At 49.6% G+C, this 24,672-nt stretch overlaps 1 protein-coding gene across 1 annotated transcript; it reads left to right on the forward strand.

Annotated features, from left to right (window-relative positions):
• Positions 1-949: 949 nt before the first annotated feature.
• ARCN1 (archain 1) lies at positions 950-24,068 on the forward strand. Its single transcript, XM_066606136.1, has 10 exons — positions 950-1,058; positions 11,171-11,434; positions 14,559-14,738; positions 15,407-15,618; positions 16,362-16,526; positions 16,638-16,803; positions 19,533-19,680; positions 21,017-21,125; positions 21,895-22,099; positions 23,372-24,068. Exons 1-10 carry the CDS (start codon positions 1,056-1,058, stop codon positions 23,459-23,461), a joined length of 1,542 nt encoding a protein of 513 aa, XP_066462233.1. The 5' UTR covers positions 950-1,055; the 3' UTR covers positions 23,462-24,068.
• The last annotated feature ends 604 nt before the right edge of the window (positions 24,069-24,672 follow it).

The following is a 24,672-nucleotide window of genomic DNA, read 5'->3' on the forward strand; positions in this document are numbered from 1 at the left end:
GGTGGCAGACGCAGCAGTAAAGGAGGCTGTAGTGTTCGTAATGACGGCCATTGGGAGTGGGGACCCTAGAGCTGCCGCCATGCTGGGCAAAAGGCAGCGCTGCAGAGGCGATTAGAATCGCCATGATGACCCGGGGACCGAGACAAACCGCGTGGGAAGAGAAGGAGCCTTCCTTCCCGCAGAGGACTCGGTCCCTGAAAGCCGATGATAGCACCGCGGCCCTGGGAACGGTGAAAGCTGCATAGGACCGGTCCCACGCGACAATTGGGCCGCTCTCACACTGTTCGCTTTTGACCATGATTAGCGCGGCATCCCGGACTATTTCAATGGGGCCTCGCAGACCAGCGCTTGAACGCGCCGTTTCTAATACTGCGATTATAGAGCGCTATCTTCTCCATTTTTGTTTGAAATATACGCGAGATGTCTGTTCGCACCTACGGCGCGCGAGTTCGCAGTGAGGCGGAGCTCCAGTATTTAGGACGTCTGGCACGTGCGGTGCGTTAGACCGCGATATAGCGACGCTGCGTCCTTGGAGAAATAGTACGAGGTCTATCACTACTGAGATGTGAGGCGCCTGATAGTACAACGTCCCTGCCGCCCCCAGGGGGAGAGGCGTTCTCCGTCACCTCCGCTGCAGACTGCAGGGACGGCGATACCGGTTACCGGTGACGCCCGGTTTATGTAAAATAAATTTGTATAAAATGTATTGCCTCCGTCCGCCATCCTGAACCTGCGTCGCACCAACACCGCGAACGGTTACATTACAGTGTAAGAGAGCTGAGCTCTGGTTGCTATGGGCAACATGGACAGCATCGCCCTTGGGGAATCTGCTGGAGAGCCCCCCTCGCATCACCCCCCTGTCATCTCACTGAGCGGGAAGGGCAGTGCCCACTACCAAGATGGCGGCGGCCGCCTCCTCCTGTGGACGTGCCCGGACTCTGCCTCCTCCCGGATCTCACGCAGCTTCCTGTTGAAGACGTGGCTCCGGTGCTGCCATATTGTGCGGAGGACCGTCAGCAGGACAGGCCCAGGACCCGGCTCTAACTCCCGCAACCATGGTGAGCGGGGCCGAGCGGAGGACCGGGCGCGGGGGAGGCAGTGCGGGGGGGTGAGCTGACGGCGGGCTCCGGTGCAGCAGAGCGGCCTCCATCTCCGCTGACGTGACCGGGGCGAACAGTCCGGGGGGCAGAATGTCTCTTCACGTCAGACATGGTAGCGTCGCCCATGGCAACTGCTGTCCGCCAGCAGCGCTGCCCCCGGCGTTGGTGACTTGTGGTTGTCGGTGAGACGTTTCCGCCGCCGTTTTTTCCTCATTTGTTGGATTTACCAGAAAAAAATAGCGCAGCGGTGATATTTCTGGTCCGTTCCTGGGGGTCCGTCCGGGGGTCGCGCATATAACGGACCCGGACTCTGCCATGTCTGCTGTGATGAGGGAACAGAATAGCGGAAGCGATTGGCACAGATGTGGGCGCGCGCTGATGGAGCGGAAATAGCGCCGATAATCCGGGGCGAAGTCCGCAGCGTTTCTGCGTCACAAATCGTGTCCAAATCTGCGCCCGTTGCCGTGGAGACTGATCCGCCGCAGATCTGAACCAGCACGCGACCGCGCTACTCGCCTCCGAATACTGAGTGTCACCTGACAGCAGCTGCTGACGCCGCCATCTTTCCCCCGGTGACGGGCAGCCCACCTCCGCATCACCTGACCAGCGGCGGCACGCGGTTGTCAGGTGACGCTGCGCTCTTGGTGCTGGCAGGTAGCACTCCGTATTCGGAGGCGAGGGAAGCGTCGCGGCGTGCGCCCGAGAGAGCCTGGGAATACGGGGCAAAATCCACAACAATGGCACGTTTTGATGTGGATTTTCCGCTGCGTGTGAATGTTCCCCAAGCGCCATTTAACGCGAATGTAAATACGTAGCGAATACGGATTCCAATACGTTCATTCATAGTGGCGCAGCTTGTCCGACCACAGAGTGTATTACAATGGCGTGCATATTGGTATTAGTGTATCTTGAAGCCACCAGGAAGCTTGGGGTTTGACAGGAGAAACGCCCACCTCACAGCCCCGGCTCCTGATTGGTTCAGGGTTTAAGGTCCTAGCAGCCTGTAGATTGATGTTGTCTCCCTGCAGGTGTTTGAGGGTTATGTCTCCACTTGTCCTTACATTATTGTGAGGTGTAAATGCTGGCGCCTTACCGCTGTAACATAATGTAAGACTAAGAAGACAAGCACCCCTCACCCAAAACCAGCAGGGCCGGCTAAAAGCAATCCACACCCTGTCACCCACTGCTCCTACAGCCTTCCCCAGAGCCTCTCCGTCCCGTTCCTCAGTGGAGCTCACCGTGGCCCCCTCACTGTGTTCCGACGTGCTGGCAGTGCAGGGACGCCGGCTGTCGGTGCATCTTCTGGCCGCTGCACGCTCCCTGGCGTCGAGGTAACACTGAGAAGGGGTGCCGCGGCCGCCGCCTCCAAATGCCAAGCACAGGTGAAAGTGACATGGGGGTGTTGTGGGCTGCCGCTGCTCAGTCTGCGGCTACATGAAGGTGGCGGGGTGAGGGAGCATCTGCCGGGAAGTCCGCTGTGCAATCCCTGCCGCAGACCCCGCTCTCCTTCTGTTGCACATTGCGCTGGCCGCCTGCAGCAGGGTCCGCTGTCTCCATGCTAAAGTTTCACTTTAGTGGTCCTGCGGTGTGCATGTGAAAGAGATACTTTAGTGGGCTGCCAGGACCTGGAGGTTAACTATATGTGCAGCCAATTACTTAGAGGGGGCGTCACCCTCCCTGTCAATCTTGTCTCCACCAGGAGTTCCTGGTGGAGACAAGATACACTAGTACCGTGCATATTTACATATCATCGGGATTTCATGCCTTTTTTTTTTTTTTTTTAACAGAAATCCAAAGCTAATCATGAATACGCTGCGTAGTCTCCGACCAAAATATGCCATACTGCCGCGTGAAAGAGCTCTACGGGCGCATTCGTGTCTCGCTGATTTGCTGCGTATTTTGTTGCAGATCTTCTTTCCGTTTAAATTCAATTGAAAGAGTGAAATGTGCAGCCGGTCAGCAGCGCGGATGAAGGGTTTAATGCAAAAACTCCTCGCATCACTTCCGTGAAACCGCGATCCTCCTGCGCTTGTTTGTTGCTGGCAAACGCTTCCCATTGATTACCAAAAATTGCGCCGTGACGTATTTTGGTTCGGATTACGGACAGAAATTCCCCATTAAAGTCAGCGGGATCACGTAATCGCGCAGCGAACACTCGGGGTGTGACGGATTTATCTACGGGGCCTCTTACTTTTTTTTTTTTTTTGTATGTGTGATAAACGCAATCAATATGCAGTTCTAGTTCTTCAATACGCGGCGTATTTCACGGCCCGCTGCTGTATCCCCCGGGGGAGGGCGCCGTCTTGGAGGCGCGGCGCGGTAAAACAAAAATACAGCCGAGCGTCTTTGTTTTTATCTTTTCCCTTTGGGTTCGCTGCGTATGAATATAGAATTTGGGGCTTTTCATTGTCTTTTATGTACATTTGGTGTAGATGTTAAGCGTACCGGAAAACACGCCGACGCGTATGTGCGCTGTGAGCCGCCGCAGATGTGCGCTGTGAGCCGACGCTTATGTTGGCGCACGCATTAACGCTTCTGTCCGTTTTTTACGCTCATTGTATCCGGATTCTCTATAAAATCAAAGCTGTTTTTTTTTTAGTTGCACATTTTTATTTTTTTTTTTTTTGAGCACCAAGAAACGTCCCCGTTTTAAGCGGTCGTACCGAGACTTCCTCTCATCGCCGCCCGACAGGACGTGTGAGACCTCCGCTGATCTGACATCTGGGGTCACTGCAGGCTCACAGCACCCCAGCAGTCATGTCAGAATAACGGGGCGCTCCGGTCATTTCACGGGGCTGACAGGTGAGAACAAGCGCTCCGCTATCTGCAGCAGCCATTGGCTGGAAAGCATGGGCACAAGCCCCCTGTTCTTGGGGGTCTGTGGGGGTCTCAGCAGTGGAGGTCTTGGTACAGAAGACGCAATGTCCCGCTTCTCTATCCCATAAATGTAAGACGGCTCGTGAGTGGATGGCTGTGATGTGAGCGACGCCTTAAGCCTCATGTCTGCCAGCGGAGGGCCGCAGCAGAATCCACCCCCTCCCACTGCCGACGACCCTGCGGGTACCTGTCCGCCTCTATTTCCGGGTTTGCGGAAGCGTCGGTGCAGTCCTTTTTTTTTTTTTTTTTCCCCAACTCCTGCGAAATCTGCGGCTTGTCCGCCACCAACTTCTGTTGTGATGGGACAGAGGAGCGGAAGCGGAGCATGCTGTGATTTTTAAATTAACCCCCCCCCCCCCCCTTCCTGCGGACCAAAAGGTTATCAAATTTGCATGCTTTGTTTTATTTGCGGACGCCCATGTAACCTTAATGGGCGGTTTGATTTGCGGATCTTCCACAAGTCAGATCCGCCCACGGACATTGGGCCTTAAAGGGATTATCCGGGCACATTGCGTCCTTCAAGGACCGACCTGCAGTACCAAAATAAAGGAATGTAACAACCCCCCCCATTCTTGCTCTGCCAGTGCCACATCCTCTCAGGTAGGGAGCAGGTGATGTCACTGACTCCCTGTGGTGGTCACAAGACCTGGTGTCAGGATGTCGTCGTGTGCCCATCCCCCCCCCTCCTCCTCCCGCAGTGCAACGTAACCTTTTTAATTTTTTTTTTTTTATAATGAAACATTAGAAATACAAAAACTAGTAAGTTTCTTAAAAAATGACAACTTTTCTCAGTTGTCTCATCAACATAAAAAAATTGGTATCGCTGCGTCGCCAAAAGTCCAGATGACTAAAATATCACATTATTAATCCATGGTGAACGCCATCAGAAAAAAATACACGCAATGCCAGAATCGCCATATCCAGTAAATAATTAAAAAGCGATCCAAAAGTCATCTGTGCCCCCAAAACGGTCCCATGAAGACTAGGGGTCACCACACCAAAACAGACAGCCCTCACTTAACCTGAGCAAAAGAAGAAAAGATGGCGGCAGGAAGCGCGGTCTGTCTGCAAAAGTTTTTTTGTTTTTGTTTGTTTTCTTTTACGTTGTTCTGCATAAACTATAAATCCAGTATTGCGGTTATTATACTAACCCCCAGAATAAGGAGAGCAGCGGGACTTATTTACTATTAAATACGGCAGGAAACTTTTGCGCCACGTTAACTGTATGTTTTTAGACCCTTTTGGACAGTTTTCCAACTGCTCTGAAAAAGTGGCCTAAATTGCGCCAAATAGCCATGAATTGCGCAAAATCTTGTCACATTTTTTGGTGTAAACTAAGCCAACGGTATTAGTGTATCTTGACGCCACCACGAATTCCTGGTCGAGTCAAGATTGACAGGGGGTAACGCCCCCTGTGCCTGATTGGCTGCAGAGGTGGATGGGCTGCAGGTCCTGGGAGCCCACTAACGATGAATGGCAAAAGCATACAGCATCCGCCCATGCTCATTCCTGGGAGCGCACAGCGGGGTCGGCAGCAGGGACATAACTGCAGCGTAAAGCTCCTTCCCCGGCGGCGCAACGCATTCAGCCGACATGGGTGGTGTCAGCAGGAACACCACAGCGGCATCAAGCGCCTTCCCTGGCGGCGCTGCAGAACGGAGCCTACAGGGCCGTGGGACAGAGGCTCGCCGCCGGCGGACGCTGTCTTCCGCAGTAAGAGGAGGAGAGCTGTGAGGTGAGACAGCGCGGGGGAACAGTGACTGACTGCCGGCGGCCACTAGCTAGCGGCAGAGGACAGCACGGAGGACCACACACTGTGAGAGCCGGCGGCGGCCGAGTATAGCAGGAAGATTACACCAGGGAGCCCATACAGCAGGAGGCCACAATGGCAGGAGAGGCTGAAGGACAGGCGGCGCACGCACAGCACAGGGATCTTACACTGACATCGGTGAGGACAGTCACAGCGCTGACAAACCTTGCACCAATCGGGAGCTAGGGGTGTAACAGGGGCGTTCCTCCTGTCAAACCCCTAGCTTCCGGTGGCGTCAAGGTACACTAATACCTAAGCCAACCATTGGGAGGTCTAAACTTAAACTAGACAGTCCTAAGATTCAACAGATTAATCATTTGGTGAAACTAAATCTGGCGCACCTTTAGTCAGTAACCATTACTGAGTACAAGATCATGTGACTGCTGTAGCCAGTCGCCAGCTCCCTTCAACTGTGGTCACATGATCTGACCAGCGGGAAGGCGATTGTGTTACTGCTGCAGGCGGAGTCCCTTTTAGAATAAATGGATGTCCCCAGATAACGGCTTTAACCCCTTAATGATCGCATATTTTGTCCCTTAAGAACCCAGTGATTGTCAGTCATTGCAGCAGCCAGAACGCGGTAAAAATCACAGAACTTCCTTATCTGATTGGCGCGATCGCTGTGATCCCGGGTTTAGAGACTTTTCACTAATAAAAACACGTTTTAAACAAAAACAATTGAATCCGCATTCTCGCATTCTACGGCCGGTCGCGCACAACCAGATTTCTATTGCGGAATCTGCGGTCGGCGTCTGCACGGAGGATCCGCAGCGAATGGCGCATTGACAGGTATGTGAAAAAATGCTTTTTCCTTCACACGTGGAGGAAAATTCGCAGCTGAAGTCAGTGGCCGCCGTCTGGCCCGCGGCCCGTCCACAACGGACAAACAAATATAAAAAAAAAACCCATCCGTACTGCACATGACTGACGGCGAGCGTCCGCGGCCATCCGCAATAGAGGAGGAGTGCGCCGGCTCACCGGCCGGAGTCACAGCATAACCGTTTTATTTTCCCGGCAGCGGGGACGCTGTGGGGGCGTGCGTTTTTGTAGGAAGAGTTGTAGTGTTGTTGGTACCATTTTGGGGTACAGGGGACTTTTTATTGTGTTTTTTTTCGAATTTATACAAATGAAAAAATTAGCGATTCTAATATCACTTGACGTTCACCCTGTGAGATAAAGTACCAAATATTTTCATTGTCCGGGTTGTTAAGGATGCGGTTGTGCCGATTAGATGTTGCTTTTTAGATTTTTATTTATTTATTTATTTGCTTTCTTTTTTTTGTTTAAAACTGGTATTTATGGAGCGGAAATGCATTTTTTTTTTCTTTAAATTAAACTTTATTAAACTTTTAAAATCCTTTTAAGGCCCATTTACACGCAAAGACAATCTTTCAAACGATTGAAGGATTGACAGTTCTAGTGATTATTTGGATATTTGCGTGTAAATGAGCCTCCAAGAGCTGTTTTCAGAGCTCAGGCCACCTTTTATGTTCTGCAATCAGCTCCTTTGTTCTCACAGGGGCTGTCAGCATGAATACAATGTAATCCGTTGCTCCCATGGCGAACACAGCATGCGGTCTCTCTTCTCTGGCTGAATGATGGATTTTAAGCTCACCTTAAAATCATTGTTCAGCCAAAGAGTAAACAATGGCAGCATTTACATGCAACAATTATCACTCATATGCCATTGTTTGAACGCATTTTAAGCGATATAATCGTTGCGTGTAAATAGGTTCAGTTACATGGCAGACTTGGAGGCCTTTGTCAGGCTTGTGGTTGCCATGGGAACCCATTGGTACCTTGCAGTTGTATTGCAGGGTGCTGATGGGTGACAGAAGGAGCCCCTCCCCCTGTCATCTGCTTACATGCAACATTTTCTACTGATTGAAGGTTTCTGCGCTGCTGGCAGTTAGAGCAGGAGCCCCGCTGTCAGTAGTTGGCTGAGCCACCTTATAGATGTGTATGCGGGTTTGCAGGCTGTTATGGAGGTCAGTAAAGAGGCGGATTGTGGTCCCTAATGGCCAATTGCTGGATGCAGTGTTTACCTGTTGTGGTTATTTTTGTTTCTTTTGTTGTGTTTTTATTTTTTCTTCTCCATGCTCACAAATGCTGCAGCCAGATGGTATTTTTAACCCCTCAAGGACGCGGACCTTTTTACATTTTTTTGCTTCCCGCCTTTAAAAAACCGTAACTCCTTTATTTATCCATCGGCGTCGCTGCATGAAGGCTTGTTTTTTGCGGGACGAGTTGTATTTTTCATTAGGGCTATTTAATGGGCCGTATAATGTACTGAAAACTTTAATTCTAAGTGAAGTTATTAAAAAAAAAAAAAAAAAAAAGACTCCGCCGTCTTTCAGCGCGTCTTGCTTCTATGGCGCACAAACTGCAGCACAAATGACCTGATATTTTTATTCTATGGGTCGGTACGATTACTACGATACCAAACTTGTATAGTTTATTTATTTTATTTTTTTTCAGACATATAATTTTCTGACGCCATCTTCTGCACGCAATAGCGTTTAGTTTTTTGTGCCTTTTTTTTCAGATGGCGTTCACCGTTCGGGGTAAATAATGCACTATTTGGATAGATCTGACTTTTACAGATGTGGCGATGCCATACGATATCTATTTTTGTTATGGTTTAGATTTTTTTATTATATCGCAAAAGGGGGGGGGGGGGTTAAACTTTTATTACCTTTTTCTATTTTTGTACAATTCGTAAAACTTTATTGATCTTATTTTTACTTTTTTTTTTTTTTTAGCCTCCCCCTGGGGGACCACAAGTGCTTTGATCGCTCCTGCAGTATGATGTAATGCCATAGCATTACATCATACTGTGATCTGACAGGCAGTCTATCAGGCCACTCCATGGGGACGGCTGGATGGGCAGTCTGCCAAGACATTCCTGGGGCCTTTCAGAAGGACCCTGGCTACCGTACAGCGCCTTGCAATCTTATCACGGGGTGAGGGGGCATTCAGGGGATTTAACCCTTTCCAATCCAATTTGTATCCTGGTTTTCCTGGGGGGGCTTACACTTTTTCTGCCATTATACAATGGTGCTATCTGCTGGCTAAAGCCAGTACTACATGAGGTGACACGTTGGATAGGCTCTGACAGCAGAGAAGCTGGCAATATACAGTAAGAGAACACCGACGGACGTCTTCCAACATCGGAGCTGTACAGCCTTAAATCATAATGTCTTCAGAGGTCAGACAGTGGATTGGAAAGAGTTAAATGCTGCTGTCAGAATCGACAGCAGCTTTTAAAGGGTTGATAGTGCTGATTCCAGCTATTGCCCGCAGGTGTCAGCTGTAATAAACAGCTGATGCCTGCACTGTATGAAAAGAGGTCGCCCCGCGATCTCTAGTCATACGTACCCAGACGCTGCAGGATGTATATGTACGTCCTGGAGTGTTAAGGGGTTAAAGGGATTGCCAGCTCTGGAAGACATTGATGACCTACAGTATCCTCTGGATAGGGGATAAATGGCTGATCAGTGGGGGTCCACTACCCAGGAAACCGTCCGATTAGCTGTTTGGTGAGCAGAGCAGGAAGCTGGCAGCTCCATACGTTGTGCAGTGGTCTGACGTGGTATTGCAGGTACAGATGAAGGAGCCCTCAGTGGCTTTATGGAAATGTTCCTCAGACTTATCTGTAAAGTTGTGCAGTTTTCTAATATTATTGGCCGCACTGATACTTTGTAGCTAACCTCAGTTCATCTTCCTCTGGACACAGTTGTAGCTCCTCTCGGGGTATAAAACCTGATGGATGTCTCTCATCACAGCCCGACCGTCTCCTGAGGTCTTTTCAGGCAGGTTGCGGTTGGATTAGATCAGTCTTTTTCTCGGCCCGGGAGGTAACTGTTTTTAAGGTGACACTTTTTTGCATAGTGGTTGCATGTTTGCTGCTTGACGTTGGGGTCAGTTATGCGCATCTTATGTACATCTGCAGGCAGATCCGTAGTGACGTAACCACACGATCCGCGTCTGCAGGCAGATCCATAGTGACGTAACCGCACGATCCGCGTCTGCAGGCAGATCCATAGTGACGTAACCACGCGATCCGCGTCTGCAGGCAGATCCATAGGGACGTAACCACACGATCCGCGTCTGCAGGCAGATCCATAGTGACGTAACCACACGATCCGCGTCTGCAGGCAGATCCATAGGGACGTAACCACACGATCCGCGTCTGCAGGCAGATCCATAGGGACGTAACCACACGATCCGCGTCTGCAGGCAGATCCATAGTGACGTAACCACACGATCCGCGTCTGCAGGCAGATCCATAGGGACGTAACCACACGATCCGCGTCTGCAGGCAGATACATAGTGACGTAACCACACGATCCGCGTCTGCAGGCAGATCCATAGGGACGTAACCACACGATCCGCGTCTGCAGGCAGATCCATAGGGACGTAACCACACGATCCGCGTCTGCAGGCAGATACATAGTGACGTAACCACACGATCCGCGTCTGCAGGCAGATCCATAGGGACGTAACCACACGATCCGCGTCTGCAGGCAGATCCATAGGGACGTAACCACACGATCCGCGTCTGCAGGCAGATCCATAGGGACGTAACCACACGATCCGCGTCTGCAGGCAGATCCATAGGGACGTAACCACACGATCCGCGTCTGCAGGCAGATCCATAGGGACGTAACCACCCGATCCGCGTCTGCAGGCAGATCCATAGGGACGTAACCACCCGATCCGCGTCTGCAGGCAGATCCATAGGGACGTAACCACCCGATCCGCGTCTGCAGGCAGATCCATAGGGACGTAACCACCCGATCCGCGTCTGCAGGCAGATCCATAGGGACGTAACCACACGATCCGCGTCTGCAGGCAGATCCATAGGGACGTAACCACACGATCCGCGTCTGCAGGCAGATCCATAGGGACGTAACCACGCGATCCGCGTCTGCAGGCAGATCCATAGGGACGTAACCACGCGATCCGCGTCTGCAGGCAGATCCATAGGGACGTAACCACGCGATCCGCGTCTGCAGGCAGATCCATAGCGACGTAACCACGCGATCCGCGTCTGCAGGCAGATCCATAGCGACGTAACCGCACGATCCGCGTCTGCAGGCAGATCCATAGGGACGTAACCACGCGATCCGCGTCTGCAGGCAGATCCATAGCGACGTAACCACGCGATCCGCGTCTGCAGGCAGATCCATAGTGACGTAACCACACGATCCGCTTCAGATTTTTGAGGATTTCTGCAGGCGATCAGATGTCCTCCGGCGGGCCGGCGCCGTGTGCTGCAGGAGACCACTGATCCCAGTTCAAGTCACTGCTAAGCCAGCGCGTATAATGGAGGACCCCGGCCGTTCCTCTGGTTGTTAATCCTGTCACTGCTCTCTTCCAGGTGCTGCTAGCTGCTGCGGTCTGTACGAAGGCCGGTAAGGCCATAGTATCCCGCCAGTTCGTGGAGATGACGCGCACTCGCATTGAAGGACTCTTGGCGGCTTTCCCAAAGTTAATGAACACAGGGAAGCAGCACACCTTTGTGGAAACGGAGAGCGTGCGCTACGTCTACCAGCCCATGGAAAAACTCTACATGGTTCTCATCACCACCAAGAACAGCAACATCCTGGAGGACCTGGAGACCCTCAGACTCTTCTCCAGAGTGGTACGTAGGGGGCGCCCTTATAGCGGGTGAGCCATTACTCACCTGTATGAGCTTCAGTGAAGGGGATGCTACCTGTGATGTCCTATTAGATGGATGGCATCACATGGCCAGATGTACAAATACAGAGATCTGGCGCCTGACGTTGTACAGGGCGGCGGACGCGCTCCTCGGGGCACCCAGCGTTATTCTCGCATACAGATGTGACTTTTCATCACTTGCGTTCAAGAAACCCTTCGGTTCCTGGACAAGGTTTTGTCTTGGGATCAGAGGGGCAGTTATATTACCCGCTGATGTCCCTCTGATCCATCGGTTCTGGACATCCAAGATGGCTGATGCTGACGGCCTAATCCTCCACAGTACATTGGTGTTGTGTGTTAGACTTCCAATCCAGTATTCCTGCTCTCTGATTGGCCTGCACTTCTCATGTGATTGGTGTTAGCCAATCAGAGCAGTGCATTAGGTAGTTAGAAAATTGAGAAGGCCATCTTGGGCTGGCAGACCAGTGGGATGATGGCAGAGGAGGAAATATACCAAGATGGTCCTTGTGTATTACCTGGGTAGAATTCTGAAATCTACTCTAAAATGGCGCAGCCATTCGTGGTATGTACTACTAATAAATGTTTGTCCTGAAAGGGAAGTTGTCTGTTCCACTAAGCTGCCTGGTTGTGGACAGCGGGGTGTCGTGACGGAGTTCACAGGTTTAGGCTTCATCTCCACTTGCATGCACGGATTCCCCTGCGGAATCCAGCCGTGCCCGCGGACATGGACATAAGAAAACAATTTTTTACCTTTCTGGATCCAGCGTGGGTCTCCTCCATCGCGGCCAGGTCTTCTTTCTTCAGCACCGAGGATGTGTCCGAATGCGCAGTGCCTTTTTTTTCTTTTTTGAATCTCCTACTTTCTCGCGGATCCGCGGCACTTCCGCAGTGTCAGCTGGGGGTGTGTTGGGGATCGGACGGCTTCCATTGACTTCAATAGAAACCGTCCCTGCGGAATCCACTGGAAAATGGAGTGTGCAGCGATTTCTTCCCGCACGGCGGGAAGCTGATCACATCTGCATGTGCATCCCTATGGGCAGCTGATTTGCGGATGTTCTGCGCGAGCGCCACAAATCCAATCCACCCGTGGACATTGGGCCTTACTGATCAGTTTATTGATCTTGCAGACTTTACCTCTTGAAGCTTTGCCGTTGTTTGCAGGAGCTTCACTAGTCGTACATTACTCCGCTTTATCGAGCAACTCTTTAACCCCTTAGATGTTGCAGTCAATACTGACCACAGCATCCAAGTGGTTAAATGGTGGGAGGGAGCTTCCTCTGTTACCGCATTTGTTCCCCTTTGAAGCTGTTACTGGGTGTCAGTGTGGTGTCATGGCTATGGTGGGCCTAAAGAAAGCCCCCAGGTCTCCCATCTCGGTACTTCTGGTAAGCCCTGCCCAGAAAATGCCTTAGGCCGCTCTCACACAGGTAATGGTAAAAACACAGCATTTGTACTATGGCAGAGCTGCTTTGTAGAGCGTTCAATGGGATCGTTCACCCGCGTTGTTACTGCACTTTTCCCCCTAGTGGCGAAAAACGTGGTAAAAAGCGGTACACAGCGTTCTACTTTGTTTTTGACAGCATTGAATCAACTATTTTGATGGGGGACACTTCACGTTTAAAAATCGCTGACGCACCCGAAAATGGAACCGACAAAAGGTGCGGCGTTAAAGCTGCCACGTACGAACGCTAGTCTAAAAACATCCCATTGAAATCAATTGAGCTTTACAGCGTGTAGTGCGGTGTGTGAAACGCTGTCTAAATGCGGTATAAGGCGGGCTGTGTGTGCGGCCTTAGACAGCTTTAACACGGGCAACAGAATCGTGGTACTTTATCGCAATGCGCTATGAATCGCATGTATGTGAAGCCCGGGCTTTCCTATGGGTTCCTTCACATTAGTGATGTTTTCTTGCGAGAGAAAATCGCGGCGCGCTCTATACAACTGCGATTCGCCGGTTTTGGTAGCCCATGTTTTCCTATGGAGCCTTCTTGTTTATCGCATGAACTAGCAATTTTTGTACGATACGTATTTTACATTCTTTACCCCTAAACTAAGCCCTAGCTGCACGCCCTTAAACAATAAATACTTACCGGTCCGGGTCCTCCTGCTGCTCCGCCGGGCGTCCTGCAGTCTTCATTCGGCCACAGAGGATCACTTCCTGTTACGGGCTTCATAAATCCCACCTCCAGGAAGCGATGGCTCTGATTGGTTCATTCAGCGCTACTCATCCAATCAGCCATTGCATTGACTACTGCAATATCGCCGCTGTGTTCCCATGATTTTGTAGCGGCGGTATCGCTGTTGCCTTTGTGATGGAGGCCTTACGGGCTCATATTAACCTGCACAACGAACACAAAGCCAAACATCCACTTTTTGTTCATTCTGTTTCCCAAATAATGGGGAGAAGGAAGTTTAAAGAAAAAAAGTGAATTCTGCACAAATCTGGATTTCTGAATTCCAAAACCAAAGTAAACGAAGATTATAAAGTGTTCTTCATTGTACGGCGTTAAAGTCTACATGATCTCCCACCTTGTGTGCAAATCGCGCTCTTCGCTCTCCTAATTTTTTTGTAACTGCGTTTTTGGCCAGCAGTATTGGCGCAGCGCGGTGTGGTAACTACACTGGCATCCTATACAATGGCTTATTGTTGGGGGTCTGCCGCTCAGGACCCCCAGCGATCCGCTGTTATCCCACCCGCTGTCAGTGTGGAGAGAGCAGGAAGTGGACGGTTCTGTCTGTAGTGCAGCGACTCGGTTTGATAATGCGGGCGCGACTCCTGCTGAATTCAATGCAATACCAACCCGGTCCGTTGTAATGTGGGCAGAGCCATCGCTTCCCGCTCTGTCTGCACGGATGGCATCTGAGTGGTGATGCCATTGGACACTGCGGCCTCTGGGTGATGGCTGTTCCACGGACTGGGAGGACCGTGGTTCCGCATCGCTAGCAGCACGGATGGACAACTGCTGGATTTATATTAAGGCCTGACATATAGTAACCGGGCAACCCCTCTAACGCTGTAATCACATGTTGTCCCGCCGGCTTTGTGTCGCTCTTGTTCGTGATGGATAACCTGTATCTCTCTCTAGATTCCTGAATACTGTCGAGCTTTGGAGGAAACGGAGATCTCGGATCATTGCTTTGATCTTATATTCGCGTTTGATGAAATCGTGGCTCTTGGATACAGAGAAAATGTCAACCTGGCCCAAATCCGAACCTTCACTGAGATGGACTCACATGAGGAGAAGGTCTTCAGAGCGGTCCGAGAGGTGAGATGCGAACCCTTTATTACACCTGGTGGTATCGGTGCTTGTTGGATTCGATCACTTTGTCGCTTTCTCCTTAAAATGGATCCGAGCGGCTGGATGATAAAAACTACGGTCATTTTTGTCTGCAGCCTCACATGAACCCCCAGTGCTTCAGCAGGAGTCGGCTGTACCCTGCGCTGGACGTAACCACCCCAAGTGCATAAGAGCCGCCTGCGAGCCTCAGGAAATCTGCTCTGCTGGATCAGGGGTTTCATTGTGTATTTTGCAAAACGGGAATCTGCATTTGTATCACCTCCTCATATCTGGAAGTAATCAGTGGGGGCCGGTTTACTGCTTCGTTAAATCACCCCGGATGCCCCCTCCAAAATTGGAACTTTGAGCTAATTTTACCAGGGTTCTATCTATGGCGCACCTTACAGGTTGTTGGCTGCGAGTGTTCCTGGTATGGCGGATGTAAGCCGCACATAGGGGAAGTCTCCACAAGTGAATCTGCAGTAAATCTGCTCACGACTTTTGTTGTGGATTTCAGTCATTCAATGAATAAAATCCGCAGTGACAATGTGACTCTTCCGTGATGGAGCATGATGCGGGGCGAGGATCCTCTAAGGTACATGTAATGTTTCTCCTCCTCCCAGATGCTTTACATATGTTTTTCTATCTTTATATAGACCCAGGAGCGAGAGGCGAAGGCCGAGATGAGACGCAAAGCAAAAGAGTTGCAGCAGGCTAGGAGAGATGCGGAGCGTCAGGGCAAGAAGGCTCCGGGGTTCGGGGGTTTTGGAAGTTCTGGCGGTTCTTCTATATCTAGCAATGCTGCAGCAATAATCACAGAGAACATCATGGAGCCCGAGAAAACCAAATCTGCTCCTGTGCCAACCAGGTAAATATGGGTCTTGTGGTCGTGTTATCTGCCCATGCGACGAGCACTGACCGGTGATGAGCGTGTCGGTCGGCGCTCATTCGTTGTTTCACGCGGACAGAATGGGACAAACAGTTCTTCATAAATCCTTCATCCCTGGGCCGCTGTCGTTGGTCAGCTGGACGTCTCCCTGTCCACACGGAGAGGTGTGCAGCCAGACAGCGAGTGGTCTCATGCTTTCATAAATGAGCCGATCAGCAGATTCATAAGGGGTGACGTTTGGGTAAATGTTTGTGTCAGATTGTCAGGCCACGTAAAAAGTTCTTCATGTAAAGAAGTACTTGCTTTAGGCCTAATGTCCATGGGCGGATATGAATTGCGGGACACCAGTGAGAACGATCTGCAGTTCAAGTCACCCATAGGGAAATATGGGCGTCCGAACCAGAATTAAAGCATGCGGATCTTTGGATGCGGAAATCAAATCGCAGAATGCTCCATTTCAGTGCGGTTCCCGCACGGACGGCTTCCATTGAAGTCAATGGAAGCCGTCCAATCAATGCGAAAGCAGGAGTTTGAAGAAGAAAAACCTACTGCGCCGGGCAGCACTTCCGCACGCATCTGTAGTAAATAATAAAAGACCTGGACAGGTAAGCGGGGTCCTCTGCTGCAGGAATGCGGAATCCGACCTGCCCGTGGACATAAGGCTTCAGGCGGTAGTGATCACTTTGCCTCTTATTCTAAGCTCTTTTGCACCTTTGTTTCAGGCCTTCTGGTAGTAACAAAGCCCTTAAGCTTGGGGCCAAAGGAAAAGAAGTGGATAACTTTGTGGACAAGCTGAAATCTGAGGGAGAGACCATTGTTACCCCGGCTGCTGGCAAGAGACCATCTGACGCGGCTAAAGTCCTGCCTCCACCTGTCAATGTTGAGAGGTTAGTGAGGCGGCAGTACTTTACGTGTGTGTGCGTTAATATGGCCGTATTTCACATGTCTGTTTAGTACAAGTGTCATTCACTTCAACTCATATCTGTGTGTGTATACAGCGTTCATCTGAAGGTCGAAGAGAAAATCTCCCTAACCTGCAGCAGGGACGGCGGTCTGCAGAATATGGAAGTCCACGGCCTCATTATGCTTCGAGTGTCCGATGATAAGTTTGGAAGGATCCGTGTGCATGTTGATAACGAGGACAAGAAAGGGTTACAACTGCAGGTGAGGAGCCTGGAAGGTCGAGAGAATCTAGTGGGTTTTCCATTGGTGTCACATACATACATACGTACGTACATACATACATACATACATACATACATACATACATACATACATCTAGTAGAAGTTGACGGATGGATGAAACTTTCTGTGATTGTAACATTGTAAGTGATTACAATATGCAAGAAAAAGGGTCATTTCTTGTGGAAAACGGACCCCTTGTAGGGAGGCTTCAGTAGCCTGTTGGACCACCTCTAGCTTGGATACAGGATGTGATACGGAGGGTATGGAGGCATACAGGTTTCGTAAGGTATCCTGCGACATATTGCTCCACATTTGCTGTAACTGAGCCTCTGGATCATATAAACTCATTAACGCCTGGAGCAATGTCAACCAAACTTGGTACATATATAACCCATCCCATGGGGACACATTTGGGGGAGGGATAAGACATCCTGGGGGAGAGGGGGGGAAGGGGGGGAGAGATGCCAGAATTGCAATTGAGAAAAAGGTTTTTATTTCAGTCTTATATTACACAGACAACCTCCTTCTCATTATACACTAATCTATTACACAGACCTCCTGCTCCTCAGATAATATCTTACACAGACGACCTCCTCCTCTGCTCCAACTACCACACAGCTTCCCACCAGCACTGAGCCACTATGTACCACACAGAAATGGACCCAGCACCCACGGTTAGGAAAGGTGTCCAAATGAAAATCTATGTTGCCCAGAGCAACCAATCACAGCTTTCATTTTACCTCAGCAGTATAACAAGTGAAAGCTGAGCTGTGATTGGTTGTTGTTGGCAACAATAATTACAGGGGAAGTTGGTGAGTTTTTGATTTTGAATTGTGCCAGTATTACACAGACCTCCTGCTCCTCATATAGTAATATCTTACACAGACCACTTCCTCCTCAAATACTAATATTACCCATATATGACCTCCTCCTCCCCATATACCAATATATTAAGTGTGTGGGCGGGTAGATGGATATAGACACACATTTAAATTCTTTTCGTGTCTAAAAATAAAATACATGGGCAACACCCGGTAATCCGCTAGCTGGTGAGAAATCTTGCGACCGGACAGCCACGGAAGTGTGACAATGTTGTGGGGGCTTCCTGTGAAACCCCCACCACCACCACCACCCACCCCCCCTCTTGTGTGTGCGGCCGAGCATTATCCTGCTGCCTCTTGGAAGCTGCCAAGGGAGTACTGTCTCTCGTCTGTAATGTCCGTTCCCCGCTCCACAGCAAAAGCAGGATTGGGATGCTCAGCCCTAGATCTAGTTTGATTGTTCACAACACCACTGCTAACGGAGGCGATGGCGGGGGTCAAAGGCCGTACAGGTAATGAGGGCAGTGAGGCAAAATGTCCTTCAGCCAAGCGCCTGGAATTGGTTCTGACAGCCACAGGGGTGTAACGATGGCGCCCCCTATCTCAGTATGGCGGAAACCAAACGGTTGTCCCTACTGGCGCTTGTTGGACACTCCTCTCTACTGGTGGCCTGTAGGGTGCGTCCTGAGCCCGGTCTCCTTGTGTACCCTCACACATCCACTGGTCACAACGGCAATTCGTCAATACGACCATCCAGCTTCCCGCATCCCAATAATGTGCCCCCCACATTCTCTGGTAACGGGGCGAAATCTCTTCTCTGCCTTGTAGAGGCGTCTAGTGGCCATCAAGCTCTACAAGCTAAAGAAGAGGTCACTACACACAAGGAGCCTCCGAGAGGACAAGGGGGGGGGGGGGGGGAAACCACTTTTACCACCTCATCTAATCACGCCATAACTGAGATGTATCTGCATGCCGAGTTTTGTAGCTAGGAAAAGATATAACAATACCTCTGTAGCGCCACCTGTTGGAGGGCAGTTTTCCTGCAAGTCAATATCACACCTTTTAGACGAGCCTTATAAGAATGATTGGGGATTGTAAACCAAACCAGAATCCATACACAGACGGCTGTTTGAAGGTTTTTGCCCCTCATCAGTGTGCAGTAGGTTTCTGGCTTGGCTAGTGAGAGGCCTATGACGTGGGTCACGGACAGTATAGTTCCTATAAGGCTTATGTAAAGGGTCTGATTGACTTGAAGGAAAACTGTCTTCCAATAGGTGGCGCTGTAGAGGTATTGTTCCATCATCCCACAGGAGCTTGCATGGCCTTTAAGTCTCCTCACCCACCTTCTAGGTGCTCTCCTTAAGGAGAAAGGATACCCTTCCTGACGAGTTTTGCAGCAAAGCATAGAACCGTTTTTCCCCTAGTTCCTTAATCCTTCCATCCCTGGGGCTGACGGTATGCTGTATAGATCTTTTGCACGGGCAGAAAAAAATATAACGAGCACCAATAAGTAAATTATAGCACGTTAATTGGTGCTCGCTCGCTTGCGTTCACGTGTTTCGCTGTTCGTGAGCTTTTTTTCTTTTTCCTGTGAATTTTTCATACATCGCTGGATCTTCCATCTGATGTGGATTCACGCTGAATCTGATCCATGGAAAACTTGTCACGTGATTTCATGCCGCACGCCGGGGTCACGGGGCGAATTACCGTACAGGGAAGCTCCAATCGTGAGTGGGCCGGTCTCTAATAGAGGGGCCCTCAGTGTATATCCCCCTGAGCTCGCTGCCTCCCCCTATCCTGTGGGCCTTGTTTTAGCATGGACCGGAGTGCCGCAGTTATTCCCCGGGATCGTCTGTGTTTAATAGTTGTCTCTCTGTTTTTTTGCAGACTCATCCAAATGTGGACAAGAAACTCTTCACATCCGACTCCTTGATTGGATTAAAAAACACCGAGAAGTCTTTCCCCCTTAATAGCGATGTTGGTGTCTTAAAATGGCGATTACAAACAACGGACGAGGCCTTGATACCTCTGACCAGTGAGTCTCTTGCACATGGTTTATGGAGTACATGCTTTCCTGTTGGGCCTCGTTCACACAACAGATTTGATGCAGCTTTTTGGTGCCGATTCCAGATGGCTGTTTATAGTATAATCCACATATCGCACATCACACCAGGGGACTCCTCACAGGAGCTACATCAGGATCGCAAGGTCTTGCCGCTGGACTGCTTGTCACTGTGGTGGTCCCTTCTCCCCTCAGTGATGTCAGTGTTAAGGGAGCGCTGGCCAAGCATGTGTGGGTCAGCACTGCATTCATTTCAATGGGACTGAGGGGAACTATCGAGCGGCTGCCACTCAGGTGTGTCTGGAGATCTATTGAAAGTGAATGGAGTGCTAATGTGCTTGCGTGACCCGGCCACCATTCGGTCGGCTCCTCCCTGCGTAATCCCACAGTGAGGAGGACAGGGGACCCCTGATGTCGATTAGCGGGGATCTCAGTGGTGATACCCCCACCAATCAGCAAGTTATCCTCTATCCTATGCATAGGGGATAAGTTGCATTCTTAGTATAACCCCCTTTAAAGCAGCCCTACGGTTTGGGGACAAAAGCCCGTCCCAGGACCGGAGGAAGCAGAGGGGGGTGTATTACCTGCAGTTGTGCTTCTCTGACACATTGGGTCTGTTGGCTCCCGTTACCGCTCTTCTAACCAGCCAATGCACTCTCTTCTGCTCTATGATTGCACAGCACTGGCCAATCAGAGCAGGTATATTGTATTTATAGTCTAACTTTACCGATGCACTATGGGGGATTGTGTAGTCTGACGATTGCGTCGGCCATCTTGGATTGCTGAAAACTGAATTGGAAACCAGCGGATCAGTGAAACAGAAGAGAGAACAACTGCAAGTAACATCCGGCCTCTGCTCCCAGGACACAAGCTTATCCCGAAACTGGAGGGCTGCTTTAACGAGATTAGAATCGTCCCCTTCCTCCAGCATTATTGGTTTATTTTTCCCTCTTTATGTGCGCAGATTTGAAAAAGAAAATATTTTTGGAGGGAAATCATCAATAATCTTCAGAAGCCACAGCCCCCCCCCCCCCCCCCCCCGTTAACCTATGAGGGTTGTTGTCTGCAGTTCGCACTGTAATTTTTTTTATTGGTGCCATTGCTATAACTTATTTTTTGTAGAGATGAGGTGGAAAACAGAACTTAGTTTCTTCCATAATCATTCCCCCTGCAGAGTAAAGCTATAAATGACAGTATGATATAGATAGTATATGTCTGATCTTCAAGGCCAAAGCTGGCCCAGTCATTGAGGGGTTAAGTGTAGAGCTTGGAAACAAGAATAAAACGTTTCCCTTTTCATCTTCTCTAGTTAATTGTTGGCCTTCAGAAAGTGGAAGCGGCTGCGATGTAAATATAGAGTACGAGCTGCAGGAAGACAAGCTGGAGCTCAACGACGTGGTGATCACCATCCCATTGCCGTAAGTAGCCGCGCTGAACAATGGGGCTTTGTATTCTTAATGCATTCTTACTAACTCATCGGCGCCAAACCTGCAACACCCCGACAGCGTCTCTATCAGGACCTTATAAGCTATTAATCTAGAGGAGCCTTCGCTCCATTGTGAAGACATTGTGATGGGACTGCAGTTCAGGTCCTTCCTGGATAACACGCTGCACTTCACGGCGCTGTCATTGCAACTAATGGAGTGGCAGCATGCAGGCGCATCCTAATTTCCATTCACTTGTGGACAGACTGACCCCCACTCTTGGGGTTGGGGGGGGTCCCAGTGGGGAGCCATCTATGGATGGAATTCGGCTACTTGATAGATTGGGGGCTTCCTTAAATTTTGTTTTCATTTTTATGCCTTCAAATTTGGAAAGTTTCCATGGGAAGATTGTTGTATGTTGTTAAGAGCCCGGTAGTAATCGCGGGTCAGGGGTCACCAGGGAGATCCACAGCAGAGTTCATGGGGTCTGTGCCTGTCGTCACCCCTTAGAAGGCATCACTGAATAGATTGCATTAGTTGCCGGTCTCCCATTACCGGCCAGTTTATCCTCTGGCCAACGAGGGCCGTTTCTGCAGAGTTGGAGATCTTTATAAGCGGTACACAAATCCGTGATGCAGAACAGCACAAAGCTTATTAGAGGCACCAATGATTTAAGCAGCAACATTTCAGATTAGGAAGGTCTTCTTTTCAAGCTGGTATATAAGGTGTCAGCAGCGCATTTCTAATCTTCTCCCTCATACAGGGCCGGAGTCGGGGCTCCAGTGATCGGAGACATTGATGGCGATTACCACCACGATGCCCGGAGGAATACCCTCGAGTGGACTCTGCCTGTCATTGACTCCAAAAATAAGACAGGAAGTCTGGAGTTTAGCATTGCGGGCCACCCCAATGATTTCTTCCCAGTGACCGTGTCCTTTGTATCCAAGAAGAACTACTGCAATCTACAGGTTGGAATAGAGACGACTTCTACTTTATAATGTACTGTATAGCTTGTGTGCGGTGCGCAGAGGAACTAGAACCGGACGATGTCTTCAGCTGACCACAGACGTAATGATTATATTTAAAGGGACATTTCTATCTCGGCCCATCATTCATGGCTACGATGGGACTGTGGACAAAAGTACGGAAACAGCTGAGTGGTCTGTACTTCTCTATTTCCGTACCCTGCATAGAAGTGAATGCCAGTTATGGCAATGGTGCAGCACAATGAGCTACATGGTTTTCATAACTCAGGAGCTGCAGAAACAGTGTTGCTGGCTGAGCTGTTTCTTCAACTCCCATATACTTCTGTAGAAAACTCTGTAAGAGCCCAGCTGACTCATCTCCCCGCTGTCACATACAGCCAGTACAGAGGTGGGTCAGGCTCTGACCGTGAGATAGGTGGAACCTGCTTCTGTCAGCCTTTAACGACATATCCACACAATATTCTTTAAAGCCAAGCCTACTACATAAATACGGTAACAGAACCAAGCCTACTCCATAGATATACTAGATCTATCATTATACCAGAGTCCTACATACTATATATAAATATAGCAGCAGAGACAAACTTACTAAATAGTTGCAATATCAGCATTAAAGATTATTAGAGAAATAAGGTACCAGAACCAAGCTGGGATAAGTATACATTTATCCTAAGAAAGCAATAAAAAGGAAAGTAATATAATAATGGACTGGGGGGGCTTTTTTTTTCCTGTCATTTTTCTAAGGTCAAGATGGGAATGCCTCGTCACCCATCACACCACATTCATGATCGGGAACCGTAATATTTACTTAGAGTATTAAATCTGACTGGTTCTGACCAAAGGACTTCTGTAGGATTGTACCAGTACTTGGCATATGAAACGGGATAACAGAAGAGGAGTTGGGTATCCTGGTCATAGTGACCTGCAGTTTATACTATTCATAGGATCTTTAACGGGATTGTACCACAATTGACGTTTATGTATCCACAGGATCGGTGATAAGTTCGATCAGTGGAGGTTTCACTACTGAGGCCCCCAATGATCCTGACAACGGGGCCCCCACTGATCCTGACAACGGGGCCCCCACTGATCCTGACAACGGGGCCCCCAATGATCCTGACAACGGGGCTTTCGTGTCTCCTCTGCTCAACCCTTTAATAAACTTCTACAGAACTTCCCCGACGCTGATCTATAGGAGTCACATGTTCGCTGCTCGCCAGAAACACCAACTTTTTCTCTCTCTGTCCTCTGCAGGTGACCAAAGTGACTCAGGTGGACGGCAACAGCCCGGTGAGGTATTCTACCGAGACGGCGTTTCTTGTGGACAAATATGAAATCCTGTAACCGGCTCGCACAACGAGGGGTTAATCCTGGAAATCATTTTTCTTAAATAAAAAATTTCTGAATAGAGGCGTCTAAAGGGGTTTTCTCTACGCCTCGCGCTTCTGAGGCGGCGTACAGAAAATCCAGATAAGTCCTATCCTGCAGATCTTATTCACTCCTCCCCATGGAAACGGGAAGCCGATTTTTGTTCCATGTACTATTTTTATTTCCTACTTGCAGAAGGGGGCGACACGTTTACCGTGTCCTGCAGGAAAAGCGTTCCCGCGCTCTTCCCAATATCCGGGGATAATTATATTTCAAAGAAGAATAATTTATATATCTGTCCTGTTAGCCACACGTCTCTTCTCAGCTTTCTTGGAATATTCTTAATTTTTATGGTTTGGTTGTCATTTAGCCAATTTTTTATTTTTTTTTTTTTGGAAGCAAACCGAGGATTTTTTGTGGGCAGATAGAAGATGCGGGCGTGTGAGATGCGGTAGGAGAACGGCGAAGGCGGATGGACGGGACGTGTTTTTTTTGTAACCCTGTTTAATGACATAAAGAATAAACACATTCCATACAGCAGAAATCCTGTTCTGTAACCCAATAAAGAGGAAAAAGTTGAGAATTGGACTGATTATTGTGTAGCAATGCGTACGGCGCCTCCCTCGTGTGTTTATCAAGGCCTAACCGTTTGCTAAGTCTCAGCACAAAGACTCTTCATGGACTGAAGGGGTATATACCTGCTGCCTGTCTTCCATGCCATCTCTCTGATATGCTGGTTGATGATCCTGTTTCCAAGATGGCCACTGCAATTCTCGAGCTTCCTGATGCAGACTGTGCCCTGCTGTAATTGGCCAGCGCTGATCATGTGAGCAGCTCTGACTAAGCGGAGCAGGTAAAGTGTATCGGCAGTCTGACACGTTTAGTCTTGGCCAAAAGTTTTGAGAATGAAGCAGCAAACTTTGTGAAAACCAAAATTTTTGTGTTGGTGTTTTTAGCTCCTTTAGGCTAATTTCACCCGTGTACCATTGGGCAGTGAATCATGGTCCAATATCGCGCTCACCAGCATGCCATATCCCTGTGAATGCAAGGCATTTTATAGCAAAACGGTCTTGCGTCACTTTGGGGAAGGAATGATCAGCCGCAGCGGAGGAGGATCGCAGAGTTTCTTATGTTTTCAATGGGGGTAAACCTCGCATCGCATGGCATGCACCTGGCACACTGCAATG

This window comes from Eleutherodactylus coqui, chromosome 6, assembly GCF_035609145.1.
Source record: "Eleutherodactylus coqui strain aEleCoq1 chromosome 6, aEleCoq1.hap1, whole genome shotgun sequence".
Taxonomy (NCBI): domain Eukaryota; kingdom Metazoa; phylum Chordata; class Amphibia; order Anura; family Eleutherodactylidae; genus Eleutherodactylus; species Eleutherodactylus coqui.

Coding starts and splice junctions, on each gene's coding strand:
- ARCN1 (XM_066606136.1), top strand. Junction 11,435..14,558: donor TCAGACTCTTCTCCAGAGTG/GTACGTAGGGGG, acceptor ATCTCTCTCTAG/ATTCCTGAATACTGTCGAGC. Junction 16,804..19,532: donor AGAAAGGGTTACAACTGCAG/GTGAGGAGCCTG, acceptor GTTTTTTTGCAG/ACTCATCCAAATGTGGACAA.